This window comes from Danio rerio, chromosome 8, assembly GCF_052040795.2.
Source record: "Danio rerio strain M-AB ecotype USA chromosome 8, GRCz13ab, whole genome shotgun sequence".
NCBI classification, from domain to species: Eukaryota; Metazoa; Chordata; class Actinopteri; order Cypriniformes; family Danionidae; genus Danio; species Danio rerio.
In genome coordinates this window covers 49,675,084-49,694,506 of record NC_141028.1, presented here as the reverse complement: position 1 = coordinate 49,694,506, position 19,423 = coordinate 49,675,084, and the positions used below count along the sequence as shown (strand labels likewise).

At 35.3% G+C, this 19,423-nt stretch overlaps 1 protein-coding gene across 50 annotated transcripts in view; it reads left to right on the top strand.

Moving 5' to 3' along the window:
* Positions 1–19,423, top strand: part of rimbp2b (RIMS binding protein 2b) — a 293,432-nt gene that overhangs the window by 224,204 nt on the left and 49,805 nt on the right. For 44 of the 50 annotated variants that reach the window (XR_015498405.1, XR_015498374.1, XR_015498370.1 and 41 more), the window contains 4 exons: positions 2,051–2,130; positions 4,740–4,849; positions 8,116–9,021; positions 9,161–9,220. Coding sequence is in view for 11 of the 50 variants with exons in the window: in XM_087265300.1 (XP_087121426.1) it covers positions 2,051–2,130; positions 4,740–4,849; positions 8,116–9,021; positions 9,161–9,220 (1,156 nt within the window). In the remaining 39 variants the exon portion in view is untranslated. The remainder of the gene's footprint in view (positions 1–2,050; positions 2,131–4,739; positions 4,850–8,115; positions 9,022–9,160; positions 9,221–19,423) is intronic. The other 6 variants (XR_015498402.1, XR_015498384.1, XR_015498381.1 and 3 more) reach the window with 1 other exon arrangement.

Below are 19,423 nucleotides of genomic sequence, written 5' to 3'. Positions count from 1 at the left end.
AGCTGATTCAGTTGTTTCCTAGTGACATAAAAAAGCACCGTGCTTTATTTTTCTTTCGTGTCAACAAAAAAGGCAGTGTGGTGCGCCTTGCGTTTTTGGAAAGGAAAAGAGTGTTCAGTGTGATCGGCCGCACCAAGCTGAGGCTTTCATTTCACAGCTTATAAACATAAATGCAGATGAATGCAATATTAAAATAAAGATGAATATGGAATACAAATTAAATGTCAAATAGTTTTAAAAGTAATGGCTATAATAAAAATAGAAATGGTAATACTAAAAAATAAATAAAAAAGATAATACTGTGTGTTGAAAGTCAAATATAGAATAGAATAGAATAGAATAGAATAGAATAGAATAGAATAGAATAGAATAGAATAGAATAGAATAGAATAGAATAGAATAGAATAGAATACGTTTGATTGTAGATTTATAACAGTTAAATCTAAAGGTTAGATTGTAGATTATAACAGTGCAAAGAATCTAGTAGTGTGTCATGTAGCACAGTGATTTCTTTGCATTGAGAATAATTACAGTATACACTGACAGGCTGTGTGTGTGAGTGCATGTGAGAGAGAGAGAGAGAGAGAGAGAGAGAGAGAGAGAGAGAGAGAGAGAGTGTGTGTGTGTGTTTGTGTGTTTGTGTGTATGTGTGTGTGTGTGCGTGCGTGCGTGTGTGTGTGTGTGTGTGTGTGTGTGTGTGTGTGTGTGTGTGTGTGTGTGTGTGTGTGTGTGTGTGTGTGTGTGTGTGTGTGTGTGTGTGTGTGGGTGTGTGTGCGCGTGTGTGTGTGTGTGTGTGTGTGTGTGTGGGTGTGAATAGTCCAATCTGTCTGCTCAGACTGTGCTCTGCTGGTGTTATTGGCTTAATCGCCCACATTATCAGATTGCACGCTGGAATTTCTCTCAGCTAATTCAAACTTCATTTTTGACGAAACCTTTCATAAAAATTCCAAACATGAAAAGATTCATTGACTCCTACTGCTAATGGTTTGTCTTTTATTCTTTGTTCATACTGCACACAAAGCTGATTTGGTTTTTAGATATATTAGGTCTGAGTGTACATATAGTTACTTTGACATTTATTTCATTCTGTAACTAGAATGGCCATAGCATAGTCATATAAGATACGTCTGATTGTTCATAAAAGATTGCACTGAATAGTTTTTTTATATTTACATTCAAAGCTTCCACTGAGATTTTAGAATTACTGTAAGCTTTGAATGTCTGTTGTCATATTTTGTAAAGTCATTACCCTAAAAAAATATGATGTCTTTTTATTTTAACCTATTGTGTACAAGTTATTAGACTGCCTCCACCTCACTTTGTCCAGCAAACAGGAGAACAATGTTTTTTCATCACTGTGGAAATGTTGTTTATGAAAGTTTGAAAGCCTTGTCTGAAGTAAAGTTATGTTTTTGCTATCAGTAAGAATGTTTTTGTTTGGCAGCAGAGGCATGCATACTCCAAGGTACACAGAAAAGTAGCGTACCCTGAAATGAATGCTGCCAATTTGACAGTTATAGTCATTTAAGTGTTTTGTAATCTTAAAAGAATAACAATGTTAGAATGTACCACATATTTAGGAAATGTCATGGCACTATAGTTATATGGGTTTTATTTTAAGCTATTTGCCAAAAAAAAAAGAGGCAAGCTGCCTGCTTCTGTATTTATAGTGTTAAATATAATCCGATAGATATCCGATATCAAATGTATATTTGTTGTATCTACATCAGCACAATTCCAGAATACAAGCAAAGTAGCTGTTTTGAAATGCAATCTGACTATATTGACTGAAAAATGAAACATAATCAGATATCAAACCACACATGAATTTTGGTTTGGGTCAGGTTTGTAAACATAATTTCATGGTTTGTTGCTGTACAGACAATAGTAAACTAAACGGATTTGAGAACGACGGACAAAACAATCTGTTTGAACAAAGCCTTCAAGTCCCTGTGCTGATCAGGCTTAACATTCTGCTTTACAACAGCTATATTGTAAGCTTGTAAAGCTGACCATTAACTCAACTATTTGCGTTTCCTCTCTTCTTTAGATGGACAAAGAGCTTGGCTCGTCCCCCAGGTCTAAGTCCAGATACACAGGCAAAGTGCGTCTGTGTGTTGCCCGCTACAAGTGAGTGGATCCAATACAGCTGTTGCGAGAAAGTACAATAGAACATTTGTTGTAATAATAGGTTATAGCATGTCATTAGCCGTAATGATTTGTTATATCATGCCATTAGCTGTAATGATTAGGCGTGGAATAGCAGTAGTCACGGTAACAGGTCTGCCTTTAGGAAACGTTCTTGGTTAAGTACAAGTTAAGTATATCAACAACATCTGTGCGAGCTGTCAGTTACCACAGACAAGAATTTTCATTAGCAAGCATGCAAATAACCTGTCATACAATCTTAGCAATAATCATAACATCCAATAGCATGTGTCTCAATCAACTTCCTCTTTCAGTAGTCAGGGCTCTGATCAGGGAGTCAGCCATTTTAAAGTATGTGAAATCAAATTTAAAACTAGCGCACATTGTTATATTTTAGATGAGCAATTAATTCATGCAAGTTACAGTAATACACTTAAAAAAGGGTTTGTTTTGGTAATCTTTAATCAAAGTCCGACCTTTTGCTTCTGCGTTTAGGTTGGCGGTCCTTCTCTGTTGATGTCAGTTTGACGGCTTCATCCATAATATTTTTAACCACACAACTCTTGCGGTTAGTTTGCTAATGGATGGAATGATGCACAAAAAGAAAGCCCCGCCTCCTAATCAATATTCACATTAACATAAATAAAAGTCTAAAATATAACAATGTGCGCTAGTTTTAAATTTGGTTTAGATGGGCATTAAGGCTGTCTAAATCACAAAACTCTTCGAGTGCACTGAGACCTTTGCTAACTTAAAAGTCGATGCTGACTATGTTCCCCCAACACAAGTTCTGAAACATGAATCATGTGAACAACCTCACGGAAATAACACAAAAGATTTTTTATTTAGTTATTTAATTATATTTGACCTTAAATACACATTATTAAACAGGTACAGAACAACCCAGTAAGCATTTCTTTGTTTGATGCTGTATAACGAGTGCGTTTTTATGTCACCTTCAGTGTTCCAATGTGTAACGAACTTAATGTCTAGTGGCCAATACAGTACTCAGCCTCGGAAGCAAGAGTAGGGAGCTGATTGTATGTTTTCAGCTTTTAACCCTTAAAAGGGTTACCTAAAATAAAAAGAATAATAAGAAGAAAGCCATGAAAGAATGTTAGGAAATCTTTAATTGTCACCTTCTGTAAAACACCATTTCAAAAATAGTCAAGTATATTGTACGGTATAGAAATTTTAACACACACAACCGAAAAAGCTCATGCATTTAGAAAAGTACTCCCACCCGAACATGTTACATTACATACTTTCACAGCTTTATAAATTTCACATTAATAAATGTAAGTAAGCATTTTATAACTGCAGCTACAAATTCTTGACTTATAAACACATTTATAATGTGCTTAATAATTGTGCTTTCATGATTTGTTAATGATTTATGTTTCTATACTAAATGAAGTATTGCATTATTTACAAACCAGGTATTTAAGCATAGTTGGTGGTTTTTAAGACCATTCAGAATGAGTTAGTAAATGATTAATAAACTCTTTAAAGGAACATTTATATTTTTTATTATTCAGGCATATATATATATATATATATATATATATATATATATATATATATATATATATATATATATATATATATATATATATATATATATATATATATATATATATATATGCCTGAATAATATAGTTAATTTGTATGTTGATAAATGCTTTATTAACTCAACTTCATCCAGTTTTGTGACCTAATCTAAAGTGAGGACCATTTATGCTTTTTAAATCTCTTATAAATGACAATTAACGGCTCGGTTTAATTCTAAACAGGAAAATGAATATCAACAACTTTATTTATTTCTATTCATTTGAAGATACACAAATAAAACCGTATAAAACGAAAAATAAATATTTGCAATCTTATCTAACATAAAATTACCATAGAGTTTAAACATCGCTAAATAACATCGAAATGTTGCATCATATCATACTGTTAAAATATTATTTGAAAAAAACATTATTTATATTGTTTTTTATCCTATTTTTACAGTAATTTTACTGTAATTAATTTTTTTTAGATAAAAGTGCAAACATTATTGTTCATTTGATACTAAAATGCATGTAGTTGTGTTAACAAAGCATTTATTAACATACAAAGTTACCATTACTATACGCCTGAATAATAAGATACATAAATGTTGATTTCAATAGTTTGTTAATCATTTACTTATGCATTCTGAATTCTCTTAAAAACCATCGACTACTCTTAAATACAAATGCAATGCTTAATTTAGTAATGAAAAATTTATTACTCATATGTTATGAAAATACAGTTTTTAAGCACATTATAAATGTGCTTATAAATTAAGAATAGAGCATTTCTAACTGCAGTTATAAACTGCTTAATAACGTTTATTAATGTAGAGTTCATGTTTAACAGATAATGAATTCACTATACTAATGCCTAATAAATGAATCGTAGTTTGTAGTTATTATAAAGTGTTACCCAAATTTATTTGTCACATCATAGTTAAAAGACAATTGGCAAATAGAAAGTTTAATTGGATAGATTTAAAATTTTAGGTGGATTAAATTCACATGGATCGATTTAACTGGTTCTGTTTGCAGTTATAACCCTTACGATGGCCCCAATGAGCATCCTGAAGCAGAGCTCCCTCTGGTGGCTGGGAAGTACCTGTATGTCTATGGAACCATGGATGAGGACGGCTTCTATGAGGGTACGTTACACTTTAGGAAGTGGAAATTGTGGATGAAGCTTATCGAAATTGTGTCATGAAGCTTATTGCTGCATGAATCGCCGCAATTTCAAGAGTGAATTGCTGAGTGGATGTATTGAAATTAAGAATGGATTATAGCCTAAAAAGGGTCCAGAGAGCACTACTGTTATTTCATTGAAAAGATGTCATTTATCTTGATTCATTGCCATCTTAAAGATCCATTGTAGAGAAGTTTTTTTAGGGCGCACAGTAAAATGTATTACATTTTGTCCACACTTCATTCGTTATAATGAGAAGATTTATGAGCATACTTTACACTGAGCAAAACTTTAACATTTAAAATTAACATTTTTAAAAATATTTTGAAACATACTGTAAATGAATGCTATTGATGCTCTTTCGAGTGCTACAGTAGTACAAATAGAGATACTAATACTAATACAGTACAAAGCTCTTGCTCTTGGATTGTCTTTAAACGTACTGAAAACACCACATTGACATATAAAAAACATTAAAAATTTTACTGAGAAACTATTTTTTGGATGAAAGTGCATTCCAGAGACTGTTAGCAGTCAAAATCGATGAACATCCCTTGAAGACATTAAAGGATTAGTTCAACCAAAAGTGACAAGTTTTTAATCACTCACTTTTATGTCATTTCAATCCCCCGAGACCTTTGTTCATCTTTTGTAAACAAATAAATATATGTTAGGAGAAATCTGAAAGCTCTTTGACCCCCTTTATAGACAACGAGACCTTTAGAGGTGCATTTCCGAAAGCCATTGTTAGCTAACTAAGGTCGCTAGTTCCGTTGTTACAATAATAGTTTGCGTTTCCCAAACCGTCGTTCCAACAAACATTCTAACTTGTAAGCTTACAACTACACCTCTAGAGCTGTAATTAGACGCATGGTTGTGTTCTACTCCCCGTTACCCGCCCATGACCTATTCATTTAAAATTTTACAACATTTAAACTTGGAATTATTAAAGAAAAAAGCATTAAAGTCATCTCTCTTAGATATTATTTGCTTTCAAAGTATTTTTACAGTTCAGATTTAGCGATATTCATATTGACAATTACACTCCCTTCGTAGTGCACTTTAAAAACATTTTTGCTATTTTGAACACAGCCGTGGCTTATGACGAAAGCTATAGATCACTATTATTTAAAAGCGTAATTTACATTGCGTCTCCAAAGCTTGTGAAAAACAATGTATTATATTATTACAAATATTGACTGAGCATATGTTAAAAGTTTTAATTTATAGTAGGTTATTTATTAACAAATGTGTCTGTACTGAATCTGGGCCTGCTGGTTAGAACATTTCTGCACTAGTTTGAATGTGTCAAATGTAAAAGTAGACTTTTCAAAAAAATAAATAAACAATATCCTACATAATAATAATAATAATAATAATAATGATAATAATAATAACAATAATAATGATAATGATATTGAGTAGGATTTTTTACATTTGTTAATCAATCACCTACTATAAATTAGGTCTACAACCATTAACAATTTATATGATTTATATATGAGATTAGAATGTGTTGACTAAGTGATTATATATGAAATATTCTCAATAATATTTGTAAAGGAAACATAAATATGTCCTATGTGTCGTTTATATATTTCAATTAAGATAGAAAATGAGTGCATGTTTTTACTAAAACTAATATAACATTTTTTTAAAATGTGTAATCATGTAAAACAATATCATTTGCACAAAAAAATGAGAAACTAAAGATTTTGGGAAACACTTGTCACTACATCGTTTTTTTTTTTTTACCAAATGGTGCATCGTACTATGATAGTTCAGCCGTGAGTTATGTTGTTGTTTGGGAAATGCGCCCCCAGAACAGGAATTTAAAAAAGTGACTTAAATTGTTCAACTGGAATTGTAACAAGCTCCATATGCATTTTTGGGCCTTCAAAATCTGTAAAAACAGCTTCTGCAGTCTCCTGCATCAGTTTAGGGTGCACGCAATATGTTGCATTGTCTGTAGTCAACTTGCACCCTGACCTGACGTGGAAGAAAAGATATAGGTAAACAAAGTCATATTTATGTAGGATTTTTTTGGTTCACAAAAGTATTACAGTTGAACCACTGGAGTCGCATGGAATATTTTGACAATAGCGCCTTTCACACAGTGATACCGGTGACATCTGGAAAATTACTAGAACGATTTTACTGGTAAATTCAAAAAAGCACTCTTCACACAAGCAACAACGTTCCAGAATTTTTCTGGAAAATACGTTCACACATCCATTCCAAAATACAGTAAAATTCTGACATCATTAATTAGAAATAAGCTCAAAATGATTGTATTTGAAAAAGTAATGGGGATCCAGCTTAATGGTTTCACTTTTATTTAAAGTCATAGCACTCATGCAGTTTATCCCATAGACATCCAAAGGCAGAAGCACTAACAGCATTACAAATTCTGTGGATGAATAAGTATTGTGAACAACTTTAATGAAAACATATGGAGGAACACTTTTGCATGTTGAGATGTTCATAATATGTGTGTGTGCTGGCCCTCACTGGAGCACTCCTGCACTTCACTTGCACAATCCTCATCAAGCAGAGCTTGAAGGTAAACAAACCACAGTTTATTATAAGTATTTTATTGATAATTTTTTACACAGTTGGCATCAAGCAGGAACATAGAAATGTTAACTGACTAACATCTAGCCGCTAAAGGTGTCTGGAAACCTATTCAAAGGCTTTTATTCTCATAAACAGCTTAGATGTGAATGCATCTGAGTGTTCTTATTGGCTAAAGTAGATGTCTTATGTCAGCACGTTCTAGACGTAAACACGCTCTTTCTTCTTTTCCTTTTGCGTTCACTCAGCGCAGCATTCCGGCAAACTAACAGTAATGTTACAACTTCTCTTTCCGGCAAAATTGTCGGAACCAATTTACCGGTATGTTCAAAAAGGGCAAAAATTTGCTGGTAATTTTTCGCAAAGGTCTATATGTGTTAAAGGAGCTATTTTTTCCTTAACTCGACTTTGAGAAGTCGTGACCGTTATTGTGTATGAAAGATAAGAGAGCTCACAGATTTATTCTAAAATTTCTTCATGTGTGCTGCTCTGAAAATGAACAAAGGTCTTATCTGGTTTGGAAAAACATGATGGTGAGTAATTAATAATGAAATTTTGTTTTTGGGTGAACTTTTAACATCTTGATACATTTCGTACTATGTTAAAACTATGTTGTTGTGTGATTAGCCTTTTCCCCCTTATTTCTGTTTCCAGGGGAGTTGTTGGATGGACAGCAGGGTCTCGTTCCCTCCAACTTTGTAGACTTTGTCCAGGATGAGGAGCTCCCCTCGGCTCCTGTCTTGGACCGCATCAAGGAACCGTCCTACCTCAACCACAGCCCTGCCTCCATGCCCAGCAGCGCCGTAAGCACTCTCAGCACGCTGCTCTCAGAGAAGCTGGATGCACTGGGCTCGGGCACCGGGACGGGCACCAGCAGCAGCAGTGGCGTAAGCAGCTTGGGCATGAGCACGGGGCTGGGCATAGATTATCTGGGACCCTGCAGCAACGGGACAGGCACGCTGGACGTGAACATCGACGAGATCGGAGAAGACATCGTGCCTTACCCTCGCCGCATTACCTTGATCAAACAGCTGGCCAAGAGTGTCATTATAAGTTGGGACCCTCCAGTGGTGCTGCCCGGATGGACGCCTATCAGCGGCTACAACGTGCTGGTTGACCAGGAGGTGCGCATGAGCATTCCCTTCGGTGGACGCACCAAATCTCTGATCGAGAAGTTGAACTTGACTGTCTGTACGCACCGCATCTCCATCCAGAGCATGACGGAACGGGGCCTTTCCGATCCGCTGCGCTGCACACTTCTGGTGGGGAAAGACGTGGTGGTGGCGCCCTATTACCTTCGTGTGGAGAACATCACTCAAGCGTCTGCCGAGCTCACCTGGATGCCGAGCAACAGCAACTACAGTCACATGATCTACTTGAATGATGTGGAGTATGATGTAGTAAAGCCTGGAGGCTACAAATACCACTTCTACAACCTGAAGCCCATGACAGTGTATAAGATACGGGTGGTGGCGCGACCCCATCAGATGCCCTGGCAGCTTCCTCTTGAGCAGAGGGAAAAGAAGGAGGTCTCGGTGGAGTTCTGCACACAGCCAGCCGGTGGGTCACTTAGCGCATGCTTCATTTTTGCATGTTCACTTCTTATTACTAAGTGATTTGAGATCTGGTTATCACTAGGGGTGTTAATCGATTCTAATATTCATGTGGATTAATTGCATAATATTTCATTGCATCACAGCTCGCCATGCGTTCTTGCAAAAACCTGAAGTTGGTACTTCAAGACTGAATTGCTCCAGTGGTAGGAAAATTTCTTATTACAGAATTTACATGCAAGTCGGGGGTTAATATATGTTGCATTTTTACTTTTTCAAATGAAAATATTATATGGGGAGAGGCCTAAACTGTAAAGGTTAACAACACCCTAGTGGATGCCTACACATGCTTTTTGATCAGGTGGTACACTAACGTTGGACTTACACTAATTAGCCTTCTGTACATACTGCACATCACATCACATCACAAAGTCATCAGTAAGGTTAACGCATTAAAATAATATCAACAGTCGCTTATACTTTTTACATACAGTTAAAGTCAGAATTATTAGCCCCCTGTTTAATTTTTCCCCCAATTTCTGTTTAACGGAGAGAAGAACACATTTCTACACATAATAGTTTTAATAACTCATTTCTATAACTGATTTATTTTATCTTTGCCATGATGACAGTAAATAATATTTGACTTGATATTTTTCAAGACATTTCTATATAGCATATAGTGACATTTAACCATTTAACTAGATTAACTAGTCAGGTTAGGGTAATTAGGCAAGTTATTGTATGAAAATGGAACATAAAAATGGAAAACAAATATAGATTATGTTTTTTTAAAAATTAAAAGCTGCTTTTACTCTAGCCGAAATAAAACAAATAAGACTTTCTCCAGAAGAAAAAAATATCATCTGACATACTGTAAAAATGTTCTTGCTCTGTTAAAAGTAATTTGAAGGGGGCTATTAATTCTGACTTCAACTGTATAATAAACAGTTAATCGGCTGAAAAACATAATATGTGAAGAGTTCTGAAACTATACTAATTGTTTATGTTGCTATGTGTGGTTGCTAGGGGTGTTGATGCACAGAACCGTTGGTTGAAGCAGTCTTACCTGTGCTTTATAATGAATAAAACACAGCTGTTGACCAGTCAGCAAAATTTTGGATATACGATCAACTAGGGCAGGACCGAAAAACGATTTCATGTCGAGTCACGATAAAATGTAGGTCAATAATGATGATAAGCTATGGACGTTTTTACTCGATATTAATCTAAGAGCAAATCGCACAGCAGACATATGCAACAACAGGAATCTGTAAATGTGTTGATATTAGAGATATGCTACGTCATCCAGCATTGTTTACTGAGTTTTCACCAGCAGTATTTGCTGTATTTATCTTAATGATGACTATTTTTATCGTTTTTAATTTAGTAAAACATTTATTTTAAAATATTTTTTTAAATGTTTATTTTTTGAGAAAATATAATAAGAATATTTTTGTTTCTGTATAGTACAGAAATCGGAAACTCCAAAAAATCTGAGTAATGTGTAAACCGTTTTTGTTAATAAACAATCCTTTAAAATGTTATTTAATGAAGCATCTAATCTTTGTGGCTTCTGTCCTTGTTGGGGTACTCTTTTAAATGTGGAAACAACAACTTATATCGAAATATACATGGCTATCGCTCTATATGGAAAACAGTTATCGGTATTGCATTTTTGACATATCTCCCTGCCCTTTGATCAACTATTTATCTAAGAATTAAAACTTGTATTTAACAAGACAGTTAAGGCATCTGTTGGTACAAAGAATATATATTTTTATATAAAAAAAATCTGTTCATTTAAACTTTCCTATACCAATGATTGGTTTTCTTACAAATAATGAGTAGCAAACTGTTTATAAATTTGTAATTGGTTGGTTGGTTAGTCTGTCAGTCGGTCGGTTGGTCAGTTGGTTGGTTGGTTAGTTAGTCGGTCAGTAGGTCGGTCGGTTCTTTGGTCGGTTGGTTGGTTGGTTGGTTGGTTAGTCGGTCGGTCGGTTGGTTGGTTGAATGACTGAACACAGGATTAGTGAATCAATAGTGATTTCTAAAGGATTATATGATACTGAAAACTAAGGGTGTGTTTAGACCTTGTCGTTTTCTGATTTGTGAAAACGTTTGACCATTAAAATGCATCTCCCTCATCCGGATATGATTCGATCTTTAAATCGCACGGTTAATGCAAATTTCACAAGGTTAAGTCAGCTAAAGCATCAGAAACACCTGTCCACTTTATTAGTTACAGAAATATAAGTAACATATTTAATTTGGAATACAAATTATTATTTTATATGCAGGCTTCAGGTTGCAGTATTCACTAGTGTTTCATCATCACAAGCGCTCAAGGCAGGCTCTGTGATTACATTACGGGCTGAATGAAACATGTATTTTTGTGGTACAGATACGCACAAGACATCGTTCAAAACTGTAAAGTGTTCTCCCAAAACAAATCACTGTGCTCTTGTAAAAAATTTAAATGCTACTTAACTTTTTTTTTTATATATATAATTTCATGCTCAAAAATAAAATAAAATGAAAATTAAATAAACATGTCAAATTGTCATCTGTGGCATTTGCCTTACTTTCTGCATTTGCCTTGTTATATCTCATGGTCATTTAGCTAATAACATGCACACTCTCAAGTCCATTTTTTACTTTTTAGGAGAAGTACAATTTACAAATGTGGTTTCAATAACCAGATGTATTATTTAGACCTGTGCAGTTTGGTCTGGAATGGCTCCTAGATCACTGCCAGAAGTGATTTGAGTGATTGGTTTGATATTCATCTCTAAAGAAATTGGCTACTGAAAATTCAGCTTTGTAAACATTTTAAATTAGATCAAAATACAAAACTCAAAATATTACTATTTATATTGTATTTTTAAATGCAGCCTTTGCGAACAGAAAAAAAACAAGAATATTATCAGTATGCAGCTTTGAATTTGAAATCATTACACTAAATTACCATTATTATTTGTCAGCCCAAGTTATCACTTCTTCACCACAAAGCTATTTTTAAAAAATCCTCATCATAAAATAAAAGCGTAATAAGAATACCTGGGTTATTGCTATACGTTTTCTAAAAGAACTGTTCAAAACTTGTCACCATGTTGTCATGATGTTATATGTGGCTGCATGGTGATTACTATGTTTGCCGAACTATTACAGTTGCAGTTAAGTTGGAGAGTAGTTGCTTGCATAGTTGTCGCTTGGTGATTTCTAAACCATTTAGGTTGATTGATCTGTATTCAGTCCTTGTCTATTTGAGTTAGGCTGTTCAATCCAATAGTATCTGGATGCAGCCTTGATGATGCAAGCTGAGATTGCATATCTTAGAAATTCAATGTTAGTCACAATGCACTTAGAGCTAGTGATGTCATTGTTAGGGGGTGGGGTTAGATGTGGCCATTAAAAAGCATTTTGCATGCAGCTCGGTGTGCAACTGCATTGAGCCTCAACCAAACCCCTGGTCTTTAATCTCATAGCTTGCTTATTTGTCCTTGGTGACCCAAAATTACTTGTATTATATATTTCTTGTGAATTTGAATAGTCTCATGACGAATTCATCGTTTATTGACCATATTTTTTATGATATGATGATATCTTTATGAGAATGGTATCTTAACATGTGCACAGTGTAGTACAGTACCAGCCAATAATAACATCTCACTTTTTAATTGTGAAATGGATTAAAATTGACAGAAAGCCCAATCAAAGGCTTATGTTTCAGATCAGAAAACATGTATTAGTATTAGTAGTCTTGTTTTTAATAGATAATTAAGCCTCCAATAACGTCCACGTCTGGAAACGTTCCACTTTTTTTAACTTTTAAGGGCCAATTATGAAAATATCTGCACCCAGAGGAGCCTCTGAAAAATCTGGACTTGAAGGGAACACGTTTGTCTTTGTACCCACCAATTCCTGGGAGACCGGCAATCATAATCCTTGTCCAATTAATTTCTCATCCAAATATATTCGCACCAGCGCCTCCATCCAGAAAACGTTGCCTGCTACTGTACTGTATTATGGCATACGTTGTCAGTTGTTTGTGGGATTTCCTCATGTGCCAGATAACAGTTAACATTAGACAAGCAACCTTGATGCTTGCCATGCAGTTCCTGTTCATCAATTCACCTTCTAAAGGAGGAGACCAGGAGTTTAGTCTTCCATAATGAGCCTCCTACCCTAGAGAGACTGTAGACTTGCTTTCATTAAAAGAGCCCTATGGCATGTTAGCATATAAACGAAGAACTGTCGACTCCGGTTTTCACACAGCTCCTATTACGCAGCCGTCTACCTGAGATGCTGATCAACCCAGTTGCGTTTTGCTTCCCTTCATCTCTCAACGCCGTTCCCAGCGGACCCTGAAGATGCCTTGTTTTCAAGTACAGACGAATGAGAGCCGAGGAAATGAATGAATGCGTGATGAATGGAAATGGGACGAGCGTTTGCCGCAGTAGGGAAGCAGAGCGACTGAAGATGAAAAGAGGAAGAATCAGAGAGGATGCAAGAAAGGAGGGGAAGAACGGAGGGGGAAGCCCGGTATTCTGCTTCTGAGGGAGTCCTCCTTCTTTACTGTCTCCCACCCTATTTCACACACTCGTAGATGTATACACACTCATTGCAATGCCAAGAAGTAGAGCAGACGTGTGCGCTGGGAAGATTTCAGAGCCAGCTCATTCTTTCCTCCCATTCTGAGTGTGGTGAGCTATTGTCCAGGGAGGAAATGAAAGGCCGTCAGCATTAGTTTGTCTGATACTCTCAGGAGAGCAAGGGATCATTAACTGTTAAAGGTATTATTGGTATGGAATGTTAATTAATACTAATGTTCTGTTTGTTGTTGAGAGACCCCAGGACGATTATAGTAACTTAAAAAATCCTCAGGTTGTTAGGTTGGTGCTTAAAATGAAAAGGTATTATTTTTCTAATCTTATAAGAAATGATTGAGAATGTGACTTTTATAAATATATCTGTATACATTACTGACAAACATAAAATCTAGAGTTTTGAAGAATGGTGCCAAATAATAAAACAGAATTTAAAAATCACAATTAGTATTTTAAGTCATCACTGTGATCTATTAATATAGTCTTAATACTTTAATATGTCATTAGACTACCTGACAAGATTTATATATATATATATATATATATATATATATATATATATATATATATATATATATATATATATATATATATATATATATATATATATATATATATATATATATATATATATACATTCACCGGCCAATTTATTATGTACACCTGTCCAACTGCTCGACGATGCAAATGTCTAATCATGGCAGTAACTGAAGGAAATTAGGCATGTAGCCAGTGTCAAGACGGTCTGTTGCAGTTCAAACCGAGCATCAGAATGGGAAAGAAAGGGGATTTAAGTGACTTAGAATGTGGCATGGTTGTTGGTGCCAAACAAGCTGGTCTGAGTATTTTAGAAAGTGCTGATCTACTGGGATTTCAAAGGCAGCAGTAACTCAAATAACCCCTCGTTACAACCGAGGTATGCAGAAGGGCATCTCTGGATGCACAACACGTCCAACCTTGGGGTGGATGGGCTACAATAGCTGAAGACCACACTAGATTTCAATCCTGTCAGCTAAGAACAGGAAACTGAGGCTATAATTCACACGGGCTCACCAAAATCGAACAATTAGAAGATTGGAAAAATGTTGCCTGGTCTGATGAGTCTCGATTTCTGCTGCAACTTTCGGATGGTAGGGTTAAAATTCGGTGTCAACAACATGAAAGCATGGATCCATCCTCCCTTGTATCAATGGTTCAGGCTGGTGGCGGTGGTGGTGTAATGGTGTGGTGGATATTTTCTTGGCAAACTTTTTCCCCATTAGTTCCAATTGAGTATTGAGTAAACACCACTGCCTACCTGAGTATTGTTGCTGACCATGTCCATCCTTTTATGACCACAATGTACCCATCTTCTGATGGCTACTTCCAGCAGGATACTGTGCCATGTCATAAAGCACGAATCATCTCAGGCTGGTTTCTTTAACATGACAATGAGTTCACTGTACTCAAATAGCCTCCACAGTCACCAGATTTCAATCCAATAGAGCACAGTTGGGATATGGTGGAATGGGAGATTCGCATCATGGATGTGCAGCTGACAAATCTGCAGCAACTGCATGATGCTATTATGTCAATATGGACAAAAATCTTGGAGGAATATTTCCAGTAACTTGTTGAATCTATATGCCACAAGAAGAAGGCTAAAGCGGGTACTAGTAAAGTGTACCTAATAAAGTGTCCCATGAGTTTAGTCAACAATTGAAATCGGTCACAAAAAAATTATTAAAATGCTCTATAATATATTGTGTTTAGTTAAGTCTCTTCTAGAAAAATGTTTATACTACTGTTTAAAAGTTGATCAAATAATATTTATGCTGACAAAAGCATTTATTTATGCGTTTTAAAATTTTAAATTCAATAACAATACACATGACAAACCAGTCATTACTCCCGTCTTTAGTGTCATGTAAACAATCAGAAATCACTTCAATATTGTTAATAACAGTTGTATTGAAAGGTACAGTGTATGTTTGACACCTAGTTGTTGATCTAGGTATTGCAATTCTGGATTAAAACAATGGCAAGCACAGGTTGCCAGACTGAAGACACCAACAGGAGCGAGTCTGACAATTGAGCCTAGAGGCTGATTTAAGTCGTATTCTATATAAAAGCAATGGCACGCAATAGAAGCAATATTTTCCATATTTAATGGAGTTTTTGTCCTAACCAGCACCTGAAATTTATATTTTAAAAACGGCAATTTCTTGCAGCTGAACAACAGAAACTGACAAGGTACACCTTATGTGCTTTATTCAGTGTCAAATGTTAACAATGTGAGTTTCAATGCCTTTTTACCTGACATTTATTGCTATATACTGAAAACAGCAGCAGGTAGTTCACCTCAGATCTTGAAAATAAAATGAGCCATTTGAAATTGAACTTTGGAACTGTGACTCAAAGCCAACACATCAGTGATTCAGCCTGTAAATTTAATAATGTTAAAGAGGTTTAATATGTATTAATTAGATTATAAACCTCACCATTTTGTGCGTGAGTGTATATTCTGTGCTTCAGAATGGCTGTATTTAAATTTCTGTCCTGTTTCGTTTGGTGCAAACAACCAAATTGCTTATCACTGTAAATCTAGTCACTTAGCGTGTTGTTAAGACATGGGGGTTACTCTGAATCTGCGTCTCATTCAGAGTCTGCTGCTGTCCATTGGAAGTCGCATTTTGGTGAAATGAATGAATGATATATGCAGTTTTCCAACAAGACAACCTGGGGTGCTTGAACATAATTAGCTAAACTGGTATTGAGCGGGTTAAAAGAACCAAAACAAAGACAGAAGTTCCAGCACAGAACAGTCATTTTCAAAGCAGAATATCTGACTTCAGTATTGTTTAGATAAACAAGAGTGTTCACTTGGCATATTTCTTAAATATCTGCAAACATATTATAGTATTTTTATGCTTTAGAAGAGAAACTTACATACAGCATCGTTAAACATTTTACTTTATTGCCATTTATTTAAGTTACTTTGGATAAAAGCATCTGCTAAGCTACTAAATGTAATGTAAATCTATTGTGCTAAGTTTCTTTTGTTATTATTATTATTATTATTATTATTATTATTATTATTTAAGTTATATAAGCATTAAACAATATCAGAATCAAGTCAGTGGCAATGTGCACCCATCTTGTGCTAATTTGTAAAGAACCTGAAGTTAATATAGAGAATCAGCTTTTAACGTGTGAAAACAACGATTTTTTTTTTCTCCCACCATGCCTATCTCTGATATATTTCCTTTAATTGACACCTTTAATTGATATAGAACGTTAATTAAGGCAAGGCCAATCCTGATGGAACGATCCTGCTTGCTGATTATTGGATTTCCAGCACAGTGGAGTGCATGCCTCAGGACATCTCGACATCTTGAGATAAATGAACCCTCACTCAGGTCTAGCTTCTCCACCTAAAGATTGTGTAAAGTGTACAGGGCAATATGCGTAAACCTATCCGCGGGCTTTCCTTCGGACTAACGGTGGAACATTTTATTACATGATCTCCCTCTACAGGCATGTTTAAGTTGTGCAGCAGCAGCTTCAAATCAAACCCTGATCAGATAAATACAGCCTTTGAGCTGTTTCCAATTACGGAGCATTGATCCAGTTCCTCTGGATCAACTTCACAAATGACATGATCCACTTTTAGCTCCACTGTCTTTCCACAGACACTCAGTCATGCTCCTGACACCTCTGGAGCGGCCCACGGGCTCTGGTCAGTGAGGGGTGGTCATTGATTAAGCATCCCCCCTGATCATCTGTCATGTGGTGGGCAGAAAAGTGATCAGTGTGGATTAGTGGGATCCATGGAAGAGTCCAAACCAGAGACAGGACGACTTGCTTTCTGACATTAGGATGGCTTCTCTTAATTGGTTCTTGGAGTGAGAGTTTGTCACTGGAGAAACTTTTTTGGGGGAAAACGCTTAAATTTAGGTCATTGGCAGTAGCCATCTGTCATCTCTTGAATCTTTTTCATACTTGTCTGCATTTTAATGTATAATTTGTATTAAGATATAATGGGCAACTTTTTCTTTTAGATTTGTCCTGTTGGACCCGTTGGACTACATGGAAAACATTTTTTAAGAGCCAGTAACAGTTATTTGGATTCATAAGCAAATCAAAAACAGATCAATGTGTAACATCCCTTTTTTTACAAATAAAAATAATCAGATCACACGGATGTAAGTGCCACTTGCAGATGACATGTATTTACTTTTTTAATGTATGAAAAACCCATTGCATGACCATAGATGACAGATTCGTGAGTATTTAATCAAATACAAAAATTACAATGTGACCTGAAGAGACAGAATTTAAAATACGTCTTTTTTAGTAAATCAAAAACACAATGTGAGTAGAAGAGACATGCCAATCACTGATTTTTCAGCATATTAATGTATGCCATAGAATTCAAACTGGATATACCTATAGGCATAGCTGAATAATATAAGTTGAGTACATGAAAAACATATCGTAAGCCTATAATATCACTGCTTCCTCCCAGCAGGCACAGGACATCAATATGAAGTCAGATTGACAATGTAGACCTGGGGTCTGTTCTTCTTCCCTCCCTTAAATGATCTAAGATGATTTGACATATCCTGGATCTTTTAATCTTGATAACTGATCTCTGAGTAATTTGGTTCTTCAAACAAGTTCGCGAATCAGAATAAAATGTCTGGATTAACTGATCTGGGATCGCTTCATGTGTTGTGAAGGACAGATCTATCGATCCTCTAAATCATGATCAGCAATGCAACGATTGGCTGACGGCACAGCAGCGTAATGACATCATCTGATTAATATTCACTTATCCATGTAAGCAAAATTACATTAAATTAACAGTAAACAGTTCGTTAAATATGACACGCAATAACTTTTCACATTTGTTGTGGGCTGCAGGCTTTACATTTTCATGTGTCAAGAGTATCCATCATGTATTTCAATGCATATCAATGTATTTAGTTCTACATCTAGAGAAGACTGTTTTTATTATAGTACCCTAAGCCTACTCAAGTTGTTTTAATTGGTGTAAGAAATAACAGTATAAATTAATTTTGCATCAAAAAAGCATTTGATATCGGTAAAGATGTCTGCAACTTTTGCGAAGCATCAAATCACTGGCATATTAGCGGTAAAAACACCTGCATGACTGCATAATTTATTATCCTTTTTTTTTTTAAATCAAATATTGTGCATGTACATTATTTGTTTCTAAAAAGTTCATATCAATACATTTTCTCTTTGAACTAACAGGTGGCAGTCTTTGTCATTTTTTTTTTCGGAGTGCAGATTGCACAAGCTTTATTAATATATATATATATATATATATATATATATATATATATATATATATATATATATATATATATATATATATTGTTTTTACTTTAAATGTATAGTATAAAATATATATTTACTATTTTGCCAAGTGTATATAACTACTGTAAGAAAATATCAGCATTTGGTACTTTCAGTATTATCTTTGCTTGAACTGACCCAATCTAATACTGTTTATATGAAATGAGCCTAATCCCGAGCAGTTTTGAGCTACCAGAACTGTTGCTATGACAACAAGTCTCAGTTGAGTTTTGAAGAACGAAACGATCTTGGATCGTGTCAAATCGTCAATATCCAAATCCAGCTCATTGAGTAATCCACGTACAAAGAACAGACCCCAGGGCTATTCAATTGGCAGTCCGCGGGCCACATGCGGCTCAGAATCAACCTCAGAGTGGTCGAGCCCAAGGTTGCGTCCATAAATAATAAATTAATATTTGTTATTCATAAATTTCT